At 38.9% G+C, this 23,264-nt stretch overlaps 1 protein-coding gene across 2 annotated transcripts in view; it reads right to left on the reverse strand.

Moving 5' to 3' along the window:
- The window catches only part of dgkb (diacylglycerol kinase, beta), a 59,216-nt gene that overhangs the window by 19,442 nt on the left and 16,510 nt on the right, over window positions 1-23,264 (reverse strand). For both annotated transcript variants that reach the window (XM_077527257.1, XM_077527258.1), the window contains exons 13-20: window positions 22,450-22,548; window positions 21,801-21,902; window positions 18,529-18,602; window positions 16,919-16,993; window positions 13,218-13,303; window positions 12,577-12,666; window positions 12,310-12,470; window positions 5,283-5,347 (exon numbers count right to left, since the gene is read on the reverse strand). In XM_077527257.1, the coding sequence (XP_077383383.1) occupies window positions 5,283-5,347; window positions 12,310-12,470; window positions 12,577-12,666; window positions 13,218-13,303; window positions 16,919-16,993; window positions 18,529-18,602; window positions 21,801-21,902; window positions 22,450-22,548 (752 nt within the window). The remainder of the gene's footprint in view (window positions 1-5,282; window positions 5,348-12,309; window positions 12,471-12,576; window positions 12,667-13,217; window positions 13,304-16,918; window positions 16,994-18,528; window positions 18,603-21,800; window positions 21,903-22,449; window positions 22,549-23,264) is intronic.

Raw genomic sequence — 23,264 nt, forward strand, 5'->3', positions numbered from 1 at the left:
ACGGCTCATTATGCTAAAGAGCGCCGCATGCCCAGGCTTCCCTGCGCCTTCGGGAAAGGTTAACTCGGGATGGTTACACAGCACAGCCGGGGCCTGGGGGTCCATGGGGGCCCCAGAGAGGGCGGGGTGTCCCAGGAGGGGCGCGCCGAGGCCGTTAGATGTCTGAGGACCTTAAATAGGAGCCCAAATATCAAGGGGACATCAAGGCGCCGGTAAAGATAGACACTTAAGCAACACAACGGAAAGAAATCAGCCAGTTTAGTTTTTTTTTTTTTTTTTTTTTTTTAACTGGCAGCATAGTGAACAAGTGGTTAGCATGTCTGCCTCTCTGTTTTGAAGGGGACCAGCGACTTGAATCTGGCAACCAGGAGCACTTTGTTCCCTTAGCATAGCGTAGCTTGAGAATGCCATGGTAGCAGCATTGTTATTTTGGCTAAAGAGCTAGCATAGATAATGCAAGTACATTGCTTAAACATGTATCAAATCTTTGGAGGAGGGTTGGGTTAAACGATGGTTAAACATTTTTTCCTCACCGCCAATCCCATATTGCTGCTGGTAGTTATCTTTTAAGACTCTAGCAGCGATCGGAATAACAGAAGCTAGTAAGGCTAACTGCTACATGCTCAGACAGCATATTTCTAAACTTTCTGACCCGAGCAGACATATGAAGACTTGCTGGGTACACTTTTGTGATGGCAGAAAATGGGTGAGACAAAAGTCAATTGGACGACGAGATGCCAAAAACACGTGATTCGCTATTAGTTGACTTTAAGTGCTAATCACTGATGCAGGAAAAAATGTCTCTAAAAAAATTGTTTTTGGTCAAAATCTTAACATTTTTTTTCTAAAACAAAAAATAACGTTTTACCTTGCAATATTATTGCTCACTCTTTTTTTTTTTTAGCTCATTAAAAAAAAAACACTTTCAAAGATCTATGCACAAAATCAGATTATAATTATTCATTTCCAATAATTATTTTAATAATGATTAATTGATAATTGATTAATATTGTTACTGCCCAGAGCCAGCTGAGATAGGCGCCAGCAGCCCCCGCGACCCTTGTGAGGAATAAGCGGTCAAGAAAATGGATGGATGGATGGATGATTAATATTGTAATATTCAAAGTAGAACAATTGACTTCCTACTAATAGTTCAATATTCGGACTGTTTCTGAAAATAAAAACTTTTTATCTCACTATTGAGACAAAAGGTTCTTTGCACAGCTCGACTACTTCCTGAACTTAACACCACTGCTTTGTTTCCTGTTTTTCACGAGTGGACAAGCTGATTAATCCAGGTGTGTCGAGCCAATGTCGTTGTGGGTACTGATTCCAGGCACACCTGTCTTAATCAGCTCGTCCACTCATGAAAGACAGGAAATGAAGGAGTGGTGTTGAGTTCAGGAAGTGCTGGATTTGTGCAAAGAAAAAGAAAAAAAGAACATTTTATAATTGGAAAAAATACATTTGATCTCATTATGTTATTTTCTGGTAAAACTATTTTCATATTTAATTTAATAACATGTTAAAAGACTACTTCAAAATGTAACTAATATATGGCAAAATGTATCACTGAATTCAATGTATCAGTGTCGAGATAAATGCCGCACACACAAAAAACACATCCAGGCGACATTTGAAAACTTCTCTCTTGATCTCTACCAACTTTGAATGACATAATTTGATGAAGATTTGAGTTCTTGCGTGGGCATTACGTGCAAACAATCAAGTTCATGAACACCTCCTTAATTTAAACAGAAAACTTGGTTTGATTTTTAGGCCTGACTCTCTCCTGCTGCCATAGATGCAGCCATGACACCTTGGAAAATCTGTCAACACCTGACATGTTGCTATAGTGGCCAGACTGGTGTTAACCCGAAAAAGATTAAAAGATATGAGCCACAGTCACATAGGAAGGGAGCTGCTGAGAAGGAAACCGAAAATTGGCTGCTTTCAGAAAAGTGCTTATTGGGCCAGGTTGAAGGGAGACTGACACTAAGCAGGATAAAGGCAAGATCTAGATACAGTTAAACATGAAATGTAGTTAAAAATGAAATGCGTTTAACATACCGCGGCACTCAAAATAAACAGCAATGCAGAAACAAAGCGTTAATTAATTCATGGTGACACACTGAACAGCCCCAAGGTCCAAACTCGACAAACCTGCCTATGTCTTTATTCTCCCGCCATCCTTCCTTTTCCCCTCCGAGTCACAGATTAACGCGTAATTACATTAAGGATCAGCAAAAAAAAAAATGTCGGATGACGGTGGGAGGGAGGTTATATTTTAAAGATGGCAGTCGAGGAGGCCAAGCGTTCGTCACGGGCCGGCTGATTGTCTACTTTTAATCCTCGACCTCATTATCACCTCCAGGTCCGGCAGTGGCAGTAAATGAATCTATCTGCCGAGTGTCAAATCTTCACACCTTCGCCCTGGTAATCACCCCAAGGTGCAAATACACAAGATGGATCGGACGCGAGGAGCCGAGGGAAGGGGAGGGGATGTTGGGTAGCAACGTGAGACCCCGACATTCCATCAAGAAAATCTCCTCCGTTCATAATTAAAGCAATTGTTTGGCAGTTAAAGATGATTAAATATTCAGTTTCTCGAAGGTCAAACGTATACATGACTGATGCGGCAAGTATACGGATTACTGTCATCACATGAAAATGTATCATTATTTTTGATACAAATGTATGTAAATGTGTTCATCTGTTTTGTCCAAATGATACAGTGCATGCACTTTTGTTTGCATGAAAAATATTTTTACTGTATTTTTCTTATAGGTGTCCAAGAAAAAGCATTTTCATTGGTTGTGGATTTTCGCTACCCACGGTCAGGTTTAGTCCCGACCCACTGTAGCCTACATGCATCTCTAAATTTTTGTTTTATCTGGGAAAACCCCCAAAACAACAACAACAAAAAAAAAAACGTATTTAAAAAACAACAACAACAAAAAACGTATTTTGGCTTATAAAAGGCACACAAAATTTGTAAATATACAGTATAGGAAAAAAAAAATAAGCTCCTATTTTTTTTTTTTTTTTTTAATAATTCGTCCTGCATGGTATTTTTGCATGTACGGCACTTCAAACGACATCCATGTTGTTTCCCCACCATTTTACCAGGCCTCAGTGAAAAATGATTGAGGTATTTTAAGAAAATGATTCTGTCTGTTATTTGAATCCCGTTAATAATTCACACGGGCGAATGGGTTTAGGATCTCTCTATTACACACTATCCTTGCCACCTCAATAATGCATGCTGATAGTTTCACAAGGTAGCGGAGATTTTTGTTGGATTTGTCCACGGGGCTCATGACCATTGGAAGTATCGCAACTTATCACAGAGAGAAAAAAAAATGTCAAAAGTCATTTGGTTGAAAGCTGCAGGAAGTTGACTTAGCAACAGGCCTGAGGTGAGCCTTTGGAGTTGTTGAGTTTTACTGAAATAAATTCATTATTTTGAAAAAAAAATATATATATTAATTTTCCAATGGAAATGAAAGTATTTCTAAATATTGTCTGGAAAAAAAAAAAAAAAAAAAAAAAAAAAGATTAATTTAAAAAAAAAATCACAGAAAAATTTGAGGTATATAAATGTTTTTTGTTGCACAAATATTACAATATATGTGTGCATTCCAGTATCTCCAAGCTATTTCCTCCTACAAACAACTAAAAATAGACTTTTACATGTGTTTCAAAGAAATATATATATTTTTTACATTGGAGATACAGGCTTTTTTGTCACAAATTTACAATTCGAAACTCTTTTTAACTTGATGTTGTAATTACGTTAGACAGCACGTCACTCTCTCATGAAAAAGAGGCATTTCTTTATTTATTTATTTTTATGATTTTTTACATCACTTTCTCATGAAAGCAGGAACTTATTTTTTCTCTTAAAATAAATAAATAATTAAATAAATAAATAAATAATTTCTTTGGTTTTCAGATTAGCACTCTACATCAGGGGTGTCCAAAGTTTTTCATTTGAAAGCCACCTGCAGCAAATCAGAAGGACGCAAGGGCCACATAATGTGATGACGAGTCCTAAAAAAAAAAAAAATACAAATAATTTATTTTTGCTTAGCCAGAAAAAATGTGACAGCATATAAACAAATTTATTTGAAAAATGTGGCACCTATTTTTTTTTTTTTATACCCCGATTCTTACTTTGACCATCTCCAAACATTATTTTTTAAAACTGTGTCAAATGCCATTTTTAGTATATGTCGCGGGCCACTGAAAAATGGCTGGCGGGCCACAATTGGCCCCCGGGCCGTAGTTTGGACACCTCTGCTCTACATCATCACTGTCTAATATAAAAACAGGCATCTCCAAAAATTTGGCATTTTTTCTGTGTTGCAGATTTATATAAATAAGAAAATAAATGTAAATATGTTTTTGTTGAACAGTGCCATTTATTATATGTCACTAGAAAATGAAAATCATGTTTCTCCAAATTCTCCGATTTTTCTTTAAACCAACAAGCCAACAAAGAAACACAAAATAAAAGCCAACATTTGCTCCACAACCACCTTCACATCTCTGGGGAACGAGCGCAAGGAGGACGTCGCGTGGCTAAATGGCGCGCCAGGAGCAGGCTAACATATGCTAACGAGCACAAATGGGATTATTAGGAGGCGGCGTGTCATCGCTCTGACTGATCCGCCATGTCAAACTAGCCAAGCCGATTCAATTAGGGCCTGGATGACTCCCCGGCGCTAGTGGAGACGTATGGGCAGACGTTTAAATATTGATGGAAACATACTGGAGATGCCACATTTGTCCGCCTGCGAAAGGTGAACACGTCTCCTGCAGCTCATCACAAAGGCTAAATATGAGGAGCGGCCATTCGTCATCAGCGGAGACGCTAAACAGCGGGTCGCCAGGGAGAGAGGGAGGGAGGAGCCACATGTGACGATCCATTGGGTTAATTGCACACTGCTCTTACCTATTTTCCCCCAAACAACACAGTGGAAAATGTAGCTTTTTTTCCCACTATTATCACAAGCAGTGGAGACCATTCATGTCATTGGCCATTACAAGTCAAACTAACTTTTTTTTTCCTTATTCATTTTACTAGAATTAAAGACACACCCACCAAGAACATTCCACCAACAATTAGCTAACTTAGCTCCTCCCTCAGAGATCCTCAAACAACAACGATGTCATAAAACCTTGAAATCAGCAACCTCTCACTTCAGTGCGTATTATTAGCAAAATCCTCGAGGACCCCTTCAAATATAACAAGGGGACGATAATTGCATGTTACCTACCTGCTGTTAAATTTCTCCGGGTGCTTCTCCCTCATCACGTGAAAACGATGTGCGATGGAGGCGTCCTGCAAAGCGGAATTTTGATGCATTATTAAAAATGTTTATTTATACAGACACATTTGCTCAACAATATGAAGCAACTTTAGCTTAGCATTTATGTCAGATGAAGGTGAAATTTACATTAGTGATTAGATTATTTGGTAACACGTATCTATTTTTGGTCACGGAAACTCCGCTATAGAAAGTCTGCTATGGGTTTTAACAACTTTTTACATAAATATAAATACTGTCCATTAATTAACACATAAATATAGTTTAAAGGGGATGTCAACCTCAAACGTTTCTTGACGATAATGTGAGCTCACTGGTCTAAACGTGACATTCAGATTTACAACATTTGTGGAAAATGAGTTTTGTGGCAAAATCCAGCCGTTTTTATCCATCTCAGGGGGCGGCCATTTTGCCACTTGCTGTCAAACTTATAATGACATCACAGTTGCTCAGGCAACAACCAATCACAGCTCACCTCTTTACTGAACCGGAGCTGTGATTGGTTGTTACCTGAGACCTCAAGGGGCGGCCATTTTGCCACTTGCTGTCGAGTGAAAATGACATCACAGTTGCTCAGGCAACAACCAATCACAGCTCACCTCTTTACTGAACCGGAGCTGTGATTGGTTGTTACCTGGGATCTGAGCAACTGTGATGTCATTTTCAAGCGACAGCAAGTGGCAAAATGGCCACTCCTTGAGGTGGATAAAAACGGCTAGATTCTGATGCTTAACTCATATTCCACTAACACAATATTAACCAGAATACTGTATTTAGACTAGTGGGGCTGCATAGAACATAATGTCAAGATTTTTTTTTTTTGTAATGGGTTTAGCCGACTTCCCCTTTAAATTGAAGTAAAACGTCAATGTCTCAATAAAAAAATGCACATTTAAGCAGTCTTAAAAGATTTTCTTTCTCTTGGGCACTGATTGAGTGCTTGTAACATCACACAAGCTCAGGTAAAGCAATTTTGTTCAGTTTGAAGTCGGACAAAGGCCACCATACATCATTGGCTTCGGGTGCTAAAGGAAGATTCTGACAATTCAAGAGAAGAAAAAAACGAGTTTACGCAGCCGTTGTATTAGAAATACTTTACTTACGTTCCCTCTCAACATAAGAAACGGCTATGGAACTCTTAGGCTAATGATGTGATATGTAAGCTTCCCTCTATTGGTATGCAAAATAATCACTGATTTATCGTCTCAAATGGTGGATTTCACTTCTTTGTAATCCAGTACATTACATTTGTTGAGTTATAGTTCAGTTGTATTTAACTTTTACATCCATTACTTACCCAATAGAGAAAACTTTATTTATACTGCATCTAAACAATAAATAACTGTATGGTATTGTATGTCTGCAAATAGGCAAGACTTGCATTGAATCGCCATCTTACAGTAGCAAATTGCGTGATTGTTGGATCTCCTCATGATGATATTTGAGGCAACTTCTTGCTCATTAACAGGGCGCTACGTGGCGTGCGCTTACACCTCGGCGCGAGGAGAGGCGGCTCGCTATTGACACGAGAAGGCCTGACGACGGAGGCTCCGCCGTCTTAGCAGCTAATTAACCAAACACACGTCACCGATAATCACAGCTCCAGGAGGCTACAGACACGGTGGAAACCGTTTTCCGTTCCCTTCCCTTCCCTTCTTCTTCTCCTCTGTCACTCTTGACCGCCCTCTCACCCTCTTTCGCAGCCTCCCGAGCAGAAGCCGCGGACTGGTGGCGGAGAAAGTGTGAACTCGACTAAAAGAGGCGTCACCGATGCAGACGCTAGCGTATTAATTAACACGCCGTCGGCTCGGATCATTTAAGAAACCAAACTTTTGAGGGGGGAGTTTACTCGCAATTTTACTTGTTTAAATATCAAAGTCAATAGATTGGACTACCATGACTAGTATTACATTTTATATGTAATCTAAAGTAACTTAATTTTGTCTTTTTGTACATTACGTAAGCCACAGTTTAGTTCTTTGGTTGACACGTTCATCATTCCAAAAAAAAAGAGGTGGAGCCTGATACTGTAAAACTGAGGTGAAAATGTTTGCACACTCGAAAGACAGTTGGGTCAAAAATAATCCAAATTGGGTCAAAAGGGGACCAACTCAACTTTTTGGGTTATTCAATTAACCCCAAAAGTTGGGTCAAATAAATAACCGACAAAACAACACAAAAATTTGGTTGCTTTATGGTTTATTAATTACATTTTACAAACTTTTTGGGTTATATAACTCCAAAAGTTGGGTCGATTCATTTTTGATCCAGTTGAATTGGGTTATTTAATTTACCCCAAAAATTGGCTCAAATGAATAAATAACCCACAAAACAACCCAACAAATTAGGTTGTTTGTGGGTTATTATTTAATTTGACCCAACGGTTTGGATTTTTAAGCAACTCAAAAGGTTGGGTCAGTTTATTTTTGACTCAGTTCAATTGGGTTATTCAGTTTACCCTAAAAGTTGGGTCAAAATAAATAAAAACCCACAAAAAAAACAACAAATTAGGTTGTTTGTGGGTTATTATTTAATTTGACCCAACGGTTTGGATTTTTAAACAACTCAAAAAGTTGGGTCAGTTCATTTTTGACAAAATTCAATGAATCAATTAACCCAAAAAGTTGCGTCAAACGAATAAACCACAAAACAATCCAAAAAAAATTAGGTTGCTTTGTGGATTATTAATTTAATTTGTTTAATAACAACTCAAAAAGGTTATTTTTGGCCCAGTTATTTTTAGAGTGTACTTTGGCACACATTTCTATATAAAATATTTCTAATAAAATATGAAAGAAATCCACATTTCTAATAAAATATGAAAAATTCTTCTAAAATTAACATGAACAGTACTGTAACTAGTTTTTGCTGTGACACTAAATATTTACTTATTATTTGCTATTCAAACCATAATAATAGAATATGGAGTTGAGCTGGAACGGCGAAGCTTAAAGTAATCAAGTGAGGACGCTGACATTTCCTTTAATTCACACTTCTAAGTGTCGGCCACAAAATGCTGGCAAGGCCTTTGGAAAAAAAAAAAAAAAAAAAAAAGAGGCTGAACTCAGCAAACTTGTCTGGCTCAATAACAATTTTGAGGAATACGGAAAGCGAGTTAGCGCAAACTTTTTGGGGGGGCTTGTTCCTCTCAACACCCCCCCCCCCCCCCCCCCCCCTTTCCTCCATCACCTCCTCCGCCTACTCCCATCCAACAATGTGTTTTGATCCACCCCCTTTTTTGAGTGGCACTACTGAAACACAAGGAGGACCCCCTGCTAGTGCACAAACTTAGCAGAAGCCAAAAAGAGGAAGACAAAAAAAAATCAATGGCTCCTCTTCTTCTTCTTCTTGATGTCTCCTCAAAAAGACCAAAAGAAGTGTTTTGGCTGATTCCCTGCAGACGCGCCAGACGGAGAGGTGAGATGATGGATGTATCTGAGGGAACTTGATCCTCTTACAAACAGGACAAGAGCAGCGAGCCGGGAGGGAGTTAGTTAGCTGGTTAGTTGTCTCCCCTTTGGGTTGAAGCGTTGACAAGCAACACCGAAAGCTTCAACGCGGCGACTTAAGGAGGTCAAGCTCGGCCATACCCGCGTGGACTTTCAAACTGCAGGGACTTTACGTCGGAACTATGAATTTTTGGAGCACCATTATGTTTTGACTACTTGAACAAGTGTGTAAATTAAATTTGGTTACAGGGTTATTTAATTTCACGTACCAACAAGCCAAAGATCATGACAGGTTACAGTCACCTGCTACGGGGCCCTCAAATAATTACCAATGCAAAAACGTGGCAGGCGAATTAATGCGGGACATGTGTAATGTCCTCTCATAGCTCACAGTTTTAGTCCAATTAGGAGCAGGCCCCGGCCAGCCCTTTCATGTGCCTTTCATGTGGGGAGAGTAATGTCCGCCGACAGGAGCGCGGCGCGGTCATTAGGCCGACTGACTGCATTATGCTAGCGAAGCGCACGCCCTGATTAGTTCTGTCTCTCAGCCCTGATTGAAATCGTTGCATGTCATGTGGAATCTGGGAGGGAAAAAAATGGTTCATTCTTTTAATCTATATAGAAAGAGGTCCTTTTTGTGCATATAAAAAAAATGGGAGGTTTTGTACATACTGTACAAAGTATAGCTTTATTATACACATATCGAAAAAATACCAATATCGCGATATTGGCTCATGGAATATGCATATCGCAAAGACATGCAATAAGTTTCCTATGGAACTATATGCTAAAATGTACACCACCATTCAATGGTTGAATATTATCAAGAGGTAATTGCAATTAATTAAGAATACAGTTACTTTGCTAATTTTGCCGCCTGAAAAAATGTAATTCTTTCATTCGATAATAAAAGTGTCATTTCTTTAGGTATATGTTACATATCGCAATAATATTGATATCGCTATATTCAGCAACTATATCGCTTGTTTTTACAATATTGTGCAGCCCTAATACATATATATATATATATAAATATATATATATATATATATATATATATATATATATATATATATGTATAAGTGTGTCAGGCAATTCAAATTTTTAATCATAATTAATCATGACTTCAATAGTTAATGATTAGTTGCAAAAAACTTTAATCAGATTAATCAGACCTTAGAATTTTGATTAATCACGATTAATCACTTAACTAAAAAGGCTTTTTATCAATATTTTTTGTCCGCCAAATTTGAAGAGCACCTGTTGTGTTAATTCTTTCGACATTTTTTGATCCACTGCTCATCCTCCTCTTTTTTGAATCAGTTAATTACTTGGATAATTTAAAATAAAAAAATAAAAAATAAAAATAAAAAAGATCCCAATATTTTGACATGAACAAATATTCTGAATGCCATACACAAAAAATCATTAAATGCTTTACTTTAATGCATGAAATTATTTTTATTGCTCACACACAACCTGTGCTACCTTTAACGTAGACAACAGCTATCAAGGCTAAAGGATAATCTGTGGTCAAAATTAATAGTGTGAGTAATTTGTGTTAATACATGATTAATACAACAATGTATATAGAAAATTCTTTTTGTGGATTAAAAAATATCCTTCAACTTCTCGTGGCTGAACTTTTGTACAAAGTGATGAAGCGACATGGTTAGCGCTTGCGACTGCTGATCTTTTGATTTGGCCCGTGTCATTATAGAAACAATCTACTTTCCATCAGCATAATCTCTGAGGTAATTATTAGCTTGACTTGTCGGGTAATCTTTACTGTACCCCCCGCTAAAAAAAATGATGTAAAATGTGTCAGAAAATATATGACACTCAAATCTATTGAGAGCTCAAAGTCTTCTTAATCCCCCACAAACAACTTCATTTGTCCTCATCACGCCTGTTGGCTGATGCTGCGCAATTTGTAATGACTATCGGAGCCAAAGCTTGTGCAGGCGCAAAGAATGAGCATTATTTTTAGCATTATATGCAATATAACACAATCTCCAAGATAAAAAATACTTTTTTGTCGGGCTACTCATCACGTACATCTGCACTACACTGCCACCTGTAAATGTCAATGACTAGATTTCCTGTCTGACATTAATCCATAATGACTGACATCAGTGTCATTATGTAAATAGGGAATGTATGTTTTGCAGAGGAACTATTGTATCTTAATACTTTAACAACAGTGACATATCCAACCATATGGGTAATCGCCAACGGTGGTGTGTTCTAATGTAGGGTTTGTTGATGAGTTTGATGACATGGCAAGACATGCAGGCTGAAATCTTATTGGACAACAACATTAAACTCGAAGCTGTGCAGCCAAGACTGCAAAATAAAGACAATAGACTGTTGGGAATGAATGAATACAGTGGTATCTTTTTTTTTTTCTTTTTTTTTTACAGTGGTATCTTGATGTACATGTTTTAGGGATAGACCAGGACGATATTGGGCATTTTATTGGTCTTTTTTCAAAATCTGAGGATCTCAAGGAATTATTTATTTACATTTTCAGTTAACTTTATAAGAGATACTACAGACACTGGGAACCTTCTGAAGCTTTTGTTTTTGTTCAACATGAAAGCAAAGAAATGTGAAAGTTTAAAGGGATACTTGATTCATTGAGCCATATTCAGAAGTAAAAAGATATTTTGTGCAGAATGAATTTGATAACTTTGTTATTTTTTCTTGCGCAATTAATACCTTTAAAAAAGATTTTTTTCCTGTTGCTGTCGACTGATGATGACATCACCTGTGCTAAGGAAGTAGGTCATGAACAATCATGGCTCACCTGTTTTCTGGGTTTGGTCAGCAAACTGAGCCATGATTGGTCATTACCTATTTCCTCAGCACAGGTGATGTCATCTTCAGTCGACAGCAAGTGGTAAAATTACTTTTTAAAGGTATTACTAACTGTACATGGAAAAAAAATGAAGTTATCAAAATCATTCTGGATAAAATATTAACTTTTTACTGCTTCAAAATGGCTCAATGAGTCAAGTATCCCTTTAAGATTTCAGTTTTTATTTTAATTTTGGAAAAAACAGAGCTATGGTATTTACTTCTTTAAGTTTCCATGTAATTTTTTTAAGACATACTGATAACCTTGGGAGCTCCCTATTTTTTATTTTTTTTTTATTTTATTTTTTTTACAATTAGCATTAATGCTTTAATGAAGACATGACAACAAAGTCAAGATTGGCATTTGTGTTTAAAAAAAAAAATCCCTCCTTTTTATTAAAAATGAATATCGGCTTCAAATATCGGTTATCGGCCTCCTTGACTATCTCTAACCTGTTTTGTACGTTGAAAAACTTGGACATGTAATTCAGGTTGCTCATACCTCAAGGTACGACTGTACGAGTAAACTGAGCGACGAGCTTGTTCAACGAACAAATAAAAAGTGTAAGTTTGAGTGAATTTGCATTGGTGGCATTTTTATTCGAATTGACTTTGAGCTGTGAGTGCTTCTGACAATAATCAAAATACGAGTCGGCTCCGCGACTCACCACTCCGATGGAGAAGTAGTTGTTTACGATGCTGTACGGCACCGGGTCACCCCGCTCGTCCTTGTCGGTGGCCGTGACGTCAATTTTCCAGCGGTCCAACAACACCTCGCTGCTGTTCTCGATGTCACACAGGATCTTGAGCAGGCTCTCGCCCTCGTAGCCTACGCAAGTGAAAGAAGAAGATGCGTGGTTTGATCTTGGACTAAAATCAGTTGCACGTAGACTGAGTTGTGGTTCTCTTCTGTGGCTCTGTTTCTTTTCCAGTACCTCCTCCCCAGCGCAGACATCTGGCCAGGTCATTTCCTGTGCCGAGCGGAAGTACACACACAGGCGGGTTCCTGCCCAAGTTGGCCTTGTCTAGAAAATAAGAAATAAAGTTACAACCAATCAGAGCAAAGTGAGAGAAAGGACAGAAAAAAAAATCAATTTTGAGTACTGTATTGGTGCTAGTTAACGTAAACAACATGGTGGTCTATTTCCAGAGGCACGTTTTGTCCGACAGCCGTTCCCTCTTATTACCTCGCTCTTGTTTTGATTGATAAAAAATTGAGGCAATTTTTTGTTTTGTTTTGCGCTGGTACGTCTTGTCTTGTACAGACAAGACGTAGTTGTGGCCAAATAAAGACAAGCGGGCTATTTTTTTTTTTGTCTTCTATGTTTTCTTTCCAATGGTCCAAATGATGACTAATATGTTATTTCATCATCCCATTTTACCACCCCTGAACGCGCACGCTCGCATGTAATGAAAGTGTTTACATACACACCATCAATAACAATGATGTCTGCCTTCAACATAGATGAGAAAAAAAAAAACATTTTTAACCGCCAAAATAAGAAACAGGGTGTTTAAGCTTGTTTATGTCATCAAGAGTGTAAAAATCACTGGAAGTGGTGAATGGGTGCTGTACCAATAAAGTCCAGGATCCAGCCCACCGTGCCGTCCCCTCCGCACGCCAGCACCCGAAAATCAGGGACATCTCGGAAGAAATTCAACCTGCAAGGAACGGACAGAGCTTGGACAGTGACAAAGTAAGAGAGTAGCTTGAATGACCTCCACCAAGGTCATACAGGGAACCGCAGCTGTGTCGCTAGGGCAAGGTATCGATTCTAATTTCCTCAATCGATTCGATTTAGATTCACAAGAGTTAAGTTGGTTCCAATTTTGATTTTTCCCCAATTCGATTCACTTCAGTTCAATCCGATATTGATAAATTAAGGGACATCAATTCTTCTTACATGTCAAGGACATGATAAAAACGCCACAAATATGGTGTTCCAAAGTCAATTTTGCAGAGGCAATAACTGGTCAAATGATTTAGTTTATGAATGAAAGTAATAAAATGGTAGAATCAGTTAAGTGTTACACAAACATCAGCAAGGATGAGATGAAAATATTTACATAACTCTAATTTAATAACTGTAAATATAAGCTTAAAATATTCTGAATTGTCTTAAAGTGCAATAAATCAGGTCTTTCTTAAATAAAAAAAAATATCAAGTGAGATACACAAAAAAAATCAGCCATTAAAAATTCTATTTTCTTAAAGGTGCATTGTGCCGTTTAAAAAGGTCATGTTAAAGCTTTTTCTACATCATGCATGCTTCACCAACGCCCAGATGAGTACGACGAACCCTGGCTGGTTTACCCTGACTGCACCTTTCAGCTTTTAACTTCACTTTATAGTAGAGTGTGTTCACGCCACAGTTTCTTTGGGGAGGGGCGGAGTTTTTATTACCTCATTTGAAGTCATGTCTTCGTTTGTCAACTGTGGCTGTCGCTTTAAGATCATGCGTGTACTCGTACGCGCACAATGAATGAGCCTGACGGATGCTGCAGTTACACTTTGGGGCAGAGGTGGCAGTCGCGAGTAAAAAAATAAAAATAAAAATGACAAACTGCACAAAGATCCTTTAAGGATTTATGGGAAAAATTTCATGTTTAAATAATCGCTTCATGGTTTTATGAATCAATAAAGGAAAATTGATTTGATATAAATTATTATTATTTTTTTTAAATCCAGCCCTGCATATGGGATTTTTCAAAATTTCTTTTGATTCAAAATTTCTTTGCGACAAGAAAAACCGTGACCGTTAAAAAACTGTTTGACGTCTGGCGAACATCTTTGCACAAGCCCTGATGAAAAAAATGCCATACACGCATGAAGAAAAAAAATAAATAAACACAAAAAATTCATGTCATGTTTTATTTCACGATCAATGATGAGGCAACTTAAGACATTACAGCCAATCACTGATTTTGCATGAAATGTAAAATATCGGCCAATCCCAATCCAGCCGATCAGATCAAGTGTAAAGTTTCCTAATCAAGTAAATTAATTGCAGACTAATTAGAGACTGTCATTGGCATTTTAAAGCAGATTCACAAATCAGCGATACAGATGACTTGACCATATATCAGAACTCTTGACGAGTCCTCACCACGCCACTGCGCCCCTTCTAATAATAATAATAAAATTGCCGATCACTCATCCGCTGCCTGGTGCGGGCCTAATCGGATCACGACGGCCAATGTTCAGTCGGACGTCTTCCGTTCCTTCACAATAACAAAGCCCTAACTGAATGAAGACCCGCATGGCGGCGAAATGACTCGCTCAATTACACCCCGACCGGGACGGGCAAACCGCATTAAGGAGGCAAACAGACGGCCGCGCACATGAAAGGCAACTTTGGGCCCATTTAAAGAGCAAGAAGCAAACACTTCATTTGCGCTTATTGCGTTAGCCGCGGAGCTAATTGACAGCAGCAGGGCGTGCGCGCGGCCTGCCGTGTCCACTCGCCGGAGAAAATATTAACCAGGATGCGGCGGCGAGGTCACTGGGAAATTTCTGGACTTTTTTGCGAGGGAAGGCAAAGACGACGAAGCGGCATTCCGTGTGCCGCTCTGCTTTTATTCCCGATAAAGACGCTGCAGCTCGGCTAATGGAAGCCAAACAACAAAGCGGCACGGCGGCGGCGCCGACGGCGACGGCAGATGCCGAAGGCCAAGAAGGGGGAACCCGACGCATGGAAATCAAACATTCATGGCCTTAATCACAGACGGCCGCCGTCTGGAAACGTCGTACTGGCCAAATCGTCTCGCTGCTCATCTGCATGCGGGATCACATGTCGTCTCAAAGACACGCCGAAGCGCTGAGGGCCTCTCACGCATGCGATGCTGGTTATTATGCACGGACATTGCAGAATATCGCTGCATTTGTAAACAAAAAATAATAAGCAGATGAGATTTGAACGGCGTCCTCGTCACAATGCTTTCCTGTCACGCCTGTTCCAACGTTAGAAGAAAAATGTACTTGTGGTTGTCTCTGAGAAGACGACAATGTGCCATGAGAAATGTTCTTCTATCATTAAAATTAAATTCTGGAGTTTTTAATTACATTTTTCTTTGAATTAGGGTCAAGTGCAGTAGTCTTAATTTCAACTTAGAGACTTAGACTTGACTTTATTGATCCGTTTGGGATGACTCCCTCTGAGAAATTTATATTTCCAGCAGCAATAAGAACAGATGCATGTAGACAGGAAGACCAAAAAATAAAAAATAAAATAAAACTTAAAAATTCAATCAATCAATTAATAAGGTTATTGCAACGGAGACTGGTTATTGCGCAATAAATACAGTACAGTAAAATGCCATTTTTGTGCAGTGTAGATTTCCTCAATCGATTTGATGTCGATCCACAACAGTTTGATTTTTTACGATTCGATTCACGTCAATTCAATACGATATTAATTATTAGGGATGGGCGAGTACCGATACCAGGTATCGGTATCGGGCCGATACCAGCCTTTTTTCAAGTACTCGAGTACTCGTGACGCAGACGAGTACAAGCGACCGACGGCAGAGGGTGAAGACGTAACTTGCGTGTAACTGGCGCTAGCTTGCAGCAGTTTTCACCAAAACTTCACCGGTTTGGAAATACTTCAAAATTGTGAATCTTAAACTAAAAGAGCATTTTTGTGAGCGTTAAGACTATTGAAGAGTGACTGCTGGTCAAAATTAAAGCAAATATATGTTTAAAAATATCTTTTAGTGATTTTTTTTATTTGTCAAAATGTACTACTGGTATCGGCAGTTGGTATCGGTATCGGTCTGAAAAAAAGTGGTATCGAACATCCCTATTAATTATGAAACGTTGAATCTTCTTAAATATCAATGACATGATAAAAAGTCCATCTTCCAAAATTTTGCAGAGGCATTCACTGGTTAAATGCATTAATTTATTAATGAAATTAACACGTTCATTTCAGCAAGAGTGAGATGGAAATATTTTTAGAATTCTAATTCAATAATTGTAAATATAAATTAAAAACATTCTGAATTATCTTAAAGTTCAACGTGTCTACATTTCAAGAACATTTTCTTCTGATTTTATAGGAAAAAGAGATATTAAAATAATCGGTTCATGGTTTTATGAATCAATATCAGCCTCGGAAATAAAAATCGATTCTATATTGATAATTTGATTCTTTAAAACCAAGTCTGAACTGGAACAGTATGGCCTTCCCAAACAAACATGACAGACAAAAATGTTTAGGTTGTTCTGCCTTGGCGGAGGTCAAGAATTTGACTGTATGTGGCTGCAGTGCTTACCCGGGCATGGGTCCATTCTTAGCCAGGTTGTACACCTGTCTCGGGTTTAGGAGGTACTGGAACTTCCTGTAGATCCTGCAGAAGTGTCACATGACCAAATAAGGCAACAGCACCCAAGTTCCTGTTGATATGTATGATTGTATGACCAAATAAGGCAACACCCTCACACTGAATTTCCTGGGGTAAAAAACAATGTCACACAGAATTCCCCGTAGAAATTTTATGTGACCAAATAAGGCAACAAAGTCCAACTGAGCATTCTTTAGTTACTGTAGAAATGTTACATAACCAAATAAGGCAACATCATCACTGAACTTCCTGTACTTTTGAAACGTCACGTGACCAAATGAAGAAACGTAACACTGAACGTGTTGTGGAGCCTGCAAATGTCACATGACCAAATATGGCACCAATGTCACATTGCAGCCATGATGAATCATATTTGTCACGATGAGCCCGTAAGGCAAGTCGCTCCCGCGAGTGTGACGCGGCGAGACGGACTGGCCGGCGGCGGGGCGGGACATACCCTGAGACCCCTTTGAGGAGAAGCCATTAGAAAGACTAATTCATTTTAATTCCAATTTCATTATGTCAACTGGCTGAAGTCATATTTTGATCTCATAATTTAAACAAATGGGGGGCCGGCGTAATAAGGAGCGAGTGATGATGTTTCAGTAATAACCCAATTAGCCCGGAGTTACAGCGAGGAGGGGGACGCTAGCAAAGCGAGCCAAAAGATGACACCCTTTGCTTTCGACACTTGTTATCAGAGCCCGATGAGGTGGGATTGTGGGGTGAACATCGTTATATTGCTTACTATCCTTGGCCCGATTAGCTTACGTTTTGGATGGCTTTCCCACACACAAAAACTAACTATTTACACCAGTAATGTCTGTTTTTTTTTTTTTTTTACATTAATCCCATTAAGCCAGTCTAACCAAGTAACATGAAATGTGGTAGGCATGCCTTCCAATTACAGACTTGCAAAAAAGTCTGCCTGATAAGAAACAGGAAGTATTATCATTTTACTGCCATTTTTTGGCCAATTCCAGGTCCTTAAAAGACTTCAAGAAAGCACTCACCCCAGACATTTTTGTTCCATTACTACAAAGTTTATCTAACTAAACAGATGGCCAACACTAAATATTGAAACATTTGATCTGTCGTCATTGTAAATAAGTGGGTGAAGCAAATTTGATGACTCACCATAAAACAAAGAAGTGTATTACCGGTAAGTTAGCTCAACAAGGTCTGAAACAGTTTTAACTTATTAACATGAAATTTAGTAGGCATATAATTACGAGAAGACCCACAAAAAAAGTCAATAAGGTCATGCCCGAAAAAGCACAGGAAGTCAACCATCTTGGTTTATAGCTGCCATTTTAGGTTCATTTTGAAGATTTTATCTAGATTTGAACCATGCATACTAGACAAATGAGGTACTTAACACCCCAACCCATCTTCAGCGAAAAGCAACTCAATTCAGGATGACCTCTGAAATCTTTGACGTATCAAAAAAAACAACAAATAGCAGCAAAAACAACTCAGGTCTTGTGAGGCTATCCAGAGGAGTTTTTGGTTGCTTTTGTAGAAACAAACTGTGAGCTCACCTCTCTCCCTGTTTGCCACCGCTCTTCGGATTGACAAACACCAGCAGCGGATGAGTGCCCTCTATTGTCGTGATCTGAACGGGAGATGTCAAAACAAAGCGTCGGTGTTTGGAGACTGCAGGATGCTTCGCGGGAATTCGCTTTCAAGATGTATCCCCTCAAACTGTTTGAGCACGCACATGCAGCGCGGGCTTTCATTGCACCCACTGAAAACGCTACAGAGCTCTTAAGGCTTTGGTATAGTAGCCTTAATATCTCATACAAGAAAACAAAGAGATATAAACTTCTTGGAATAGCCATCACCAAAAATATGAACACTAAAATGTGCAATTATTGAATGAAAAAAAAACACAGTATTGTTGTGGCATATCGCAGAAATGTCCTGATTCCACACTCTAATAACAGCTGGGTTACAACTGCCCCAAATTGGGTCAAAAAGGCACCCGAAACAATTCATATTATTCATATTGAATGAACACAAAATGTTGGGTCAAATGAAGAACCCACAAATTGGGTCGATTTGTGGGTGTCATTTGACCCAGCATTTGGGGCTAAATATCTAAAAGTTGGGTGTGTTACCCAATTCATTTGGGTTATTCAACTAACCAAAATTAGGTCGATTTGTGGGTTATTAACAATGTAACCCAAAAGTTGGGTCGGTTCATTTTTTTTACCCAATTCAATTGGGTTATTCAACTAACCAAAATTAGGTTGATTTATGGGTTATTCATTTAATGTGACTCAAAAGTTGGGTCGGTTCATTTTTTTCTTCTTTTTTTTACCCAATTCAATTGGGTTATTCGTCTAACCCAAAACGTCGGGTCAAATGAATAACCCACAAAACAAGCCAAAAATAATTTGGATTTGTGGGTTATTAATTTAATTAAACAACCCCAAAATGAGTTTGGTTTGTGGGTTATTAATTTTATTTGGCACAGCTTTTTGGGTTAGTTGAATAACCCAGTTGAATTCAATTAATAACCCACAAATCAAACTCATTTTGGGGTTATTTTGAGGGTTATTCATTTGACCCAACTTTTGGGTTAGTTGTACAATCCAATTGAATTGATTGACAAATGAACCAACCCAACTTTTTGAGGTATTTAACTCCAAAGGTTGGGTCACGTTTAGTAATTGTCACAAATTTTCACAAATAAACAACCCACAAAACAACCCAACAATGAGTTTGATTTGTAGGTTATTAACTCATTCATTCCCAGCTATTTTCACTGAAGCAACTGGATTTTGACTGATTTTGCAAGGCCTATAGAATACTGCGTTCTATTGCAATAAAAACATTGAACCAACCAAATGAAAGATTAGAGACTCTTCTTTCATCAGTAAAAAAAAAAGTGTATTTGTATCTGTTTCCATTTTGCAGCAATTAGCATTAGAATATAGCTAAGTTTCATTGTTATTCACAAACCTGTTGAAAAGACTGGCAAAAACATGGTAATAACTTCCTTGCTTTAAGCGACCTCTTCAGGTCAGAAGCTGCATCAAAGCCTTCTGAAACAGTTGGGTCGGATATAACCTAAATTGGCCACACTTTTTAGTTATTTAACCCCAAAAGTTGGGACAAATTAAATTAACTCATTCAAACCCAAAAACGTGTAACTACGTTTTTTAATACTTTGTCCTTCCCTACCAAAAACATATTTATACGTTTTTTTTGGTTTTTTTTTAAATGCTAGAGCATGATATGATTTCGATTTACAGTATTTCCATTTGTTCAAAATCTCACCTGTGATCTTCTTTCTATTCGCAAATGCTTGCATTGAGTCTAGCTCCCGAACACCCGCAACTAGCTAGATTTGACTGTACTCTCAATACTCGTTAGTCAGCGCGTGTTAATTGGCAGCCACTTGGTCTTCTGTGACGCGGGGGAATCACTTCCCAGGCTCGGAGAGCGCCGCGGGCCCGAGCTCGCAAAACGCCAACCCAAACAAGCTCTGATCCGCCGGCCCTTGTTTGAACGGGGCCCTTGCCGCCGCCAGAACCCCCCTCCCCCCTCATCCCGACCCCCCCGCTCCTTGACACAGATGAAGCGCTTAACTCTCCCTTGTCTGCTATCCCAGCAGGCCGAGGGGGGAATTAACGAGCTCCCCGTCCAGCCCCGGAGTGATCCATTACTTCCTGTAATTATAAATAATAATCTTGATTATTACGCTGGTTAGCCGGCGAGGGGCAGAGACGGATGTGGCCCGGGATGCGATTCATCATCGCCGTTGCTAGACGAGCAGTCGCCACGGACGGCGTAATGGCTGACAGATATCACAAGAGAGGATCGTGGACAGGACAAGCTGGGATAAGGGAGCCGCTCGCAGCTGATCTTGCGCGTCTCAAAAGTCAACAAATCGTGCACTTGACGCATTTCGCCTTTCAGGTCATAGCTGACGTTGCTACATATTAGTAGCAATAGAGCTTTTCGTGTGTTTTAGGTATAACAAAGCGTCATCTTTAATAGTGTGAGATGATCATAAGGCAACAACATAGGGACCAATAATTCAGCTTTCCCTGACTCAAAATGAGTTCTGGTCAATTTGTGGGTACAACTGATAATAATAATCAAATGCAGGAGCAATTATGTAATTACATGACGAGGAGATAAGACGTTGATATGGTTATAATCACAACCTCTGAGGGCAACCGTCTCTGTGACGACTGTTTGGTGACCACTATGACTTACCAAAATTGCTTAATATGAAGTCAATCACACAAACTTTGACACATTTTTAAACATGTTTTTATAGCATAACTAATGAAGAATTCACAACGTTCAAACTGTAACTGCAGCACTTGTTTACGCCAAAAAAGAAGAGATTTACATTGTTTTTATTTTATTTACATATTTCCAAATAAGAAGAAAATCCTCTTCCTAAAAAGTAAATACTTACTGCCGGTATTTATTATTAAATAAAATATTTATTGTAATTTTATAGTATATATTATTTTAAATTATTTCCTAAAAAGACAAACTATATCCTAAAAATAAAATATTTTGAAATATTTATGACTTTATTGTTGATGTTGTGTTTTTAGTTTATTAAACATTTTTTTTAAATCATTGAATATTTCTGGTTACTAAAAAGAAAAGCACTTTTATGTACACTTTTCCCCCCAATGTGAACGTACTGTATGCACCATTCCAAAGCGTCATTTATGGCGTACAATAACGCCCCTAAGCTCTCATATTGGCTCTCATCAATGTAAATATAGAAGTGTCATGTTGCCTGCAGACGGGCTACTGTACGTGTGCATATGTACATTACCTGCAGGCCTTGACCGTCCACCGTGACCGAGTTGGCTCGCTGCACCTTCCCGCGGCTCGACTGGCTGCACCGCGAGTCCTTCCTCAGCGTTGACTGCCTTTCCTGCCAGTGGACAAATTCCACATATCCAGAAAATAATTGCACATACTGAAATATGAAATTGTGAAAACTCAGGTCGTGTACAATGACGTTTGGATTATTTAATGTGACCACAAATCATCTTTCTTTCCCCATTGAAATGAATGGACACTGCTAGACAATTTCAAAACATGCCAAAACAAAAGCACACCATAAGGAATTTTTTTTGTGTTTTTTTGAATAAATAAATAAATAAATAAATAAATACAAATAGCACTCTACAGTATTTATACTGAAAAAAATGCAAGTGTCAGGAGGCTACCACTTCATTTCAAAATTCTTTTTTTCATGTTAAGAATGAAGAGCTTTTTGTATCTTCCCGGCCATTGTACTTCTTAAGTATAACGTGAATGAATGAGACGTTTTTTTTGGACAGCAGTTGTCGCCAGATTCAATATGCAAAATGGCGTTGGCCGTTGTGACTGTTGATCACTACAATAAGCTGTCAGTTAGCAAATCACACACAAATGGCAAAGAAAAATGCATTTTCTCGTAAACGAAGTTGTCTCACCAGGACGACGGGACAGATGGAGCTGGGGGGCAGGATGTGATCCTTCAGAGGTCCACAGTCACACTCGGGCTTCACGTGGGAGGCACACTGGTTATGGAGCTGCGAGATGTTATACCTACCATTAGTACTTATACTAACAACTTATTAGAGGATTGGAAATTAATGAATCAATCGCATTTGACATATACGTGATGAGAATTGTTGCTGTTCCACTTAAGTCCTGTAGGTGCTGATTTATAGTGTAAACTTGTTAAAACAAATCAAGGTGAAGGCATTTTTCTCGTCTGCGGATGTGAGGGCATAACATAAGCTTTGAAGACTTGACTTCATTTTTTGCACAATAAACGATGGCGCTCCTTTCTTCTTGCAGAAAATGGGCCGTAGCAATAAGTGGGATTTTTTTTTCTTTTTTTTTTTCTTTTTTCTATATGTCTTGGCTACATTCCAGATTATTATTATTATTATTATCCATCCATCCATCCATTTTCTTGACCGCTTATTCCTCACAAGGGTCGCGGGGGCTGCTGGCGCCTATCTCAGCTGGCTCTGGGCAGTAGGCGGGGGACACCCTGGACTGGTTGCCAGCCAATCGCAGGGCACACAGAGACGAACAACCATCCACACTCACACGCACACCTCGGGACAATTCGGAGCGCCCAATTAACCTGCCATGCATGTCTTTGGAATGTGGGAGGAGACCGGAGTACCCGGAGAAGACCCACGCGGGCACGGGGAGAACATGCAAACTCCACCCAGGAAGGTCCGAGCCTGGACTCGAACCGGAGACCTCAGAACTGGGAAGCGGACGTGCTAAC

This window comes from Festucalex cinctus, chromosome 7 (genome assembly GCF_051991245.1).
Source record: "Festucalex cinctus isolate MCC-2025b chromosome 7, RoL_Fcin_1.0, whole genome shotgun sequence".
Lineage (NCBI taxonomy): Eukaryota > Metazoa > Chordata > Actinopteri > Syngnathiformes > Syngnathidae > Festucalex > Festucalex cinctus.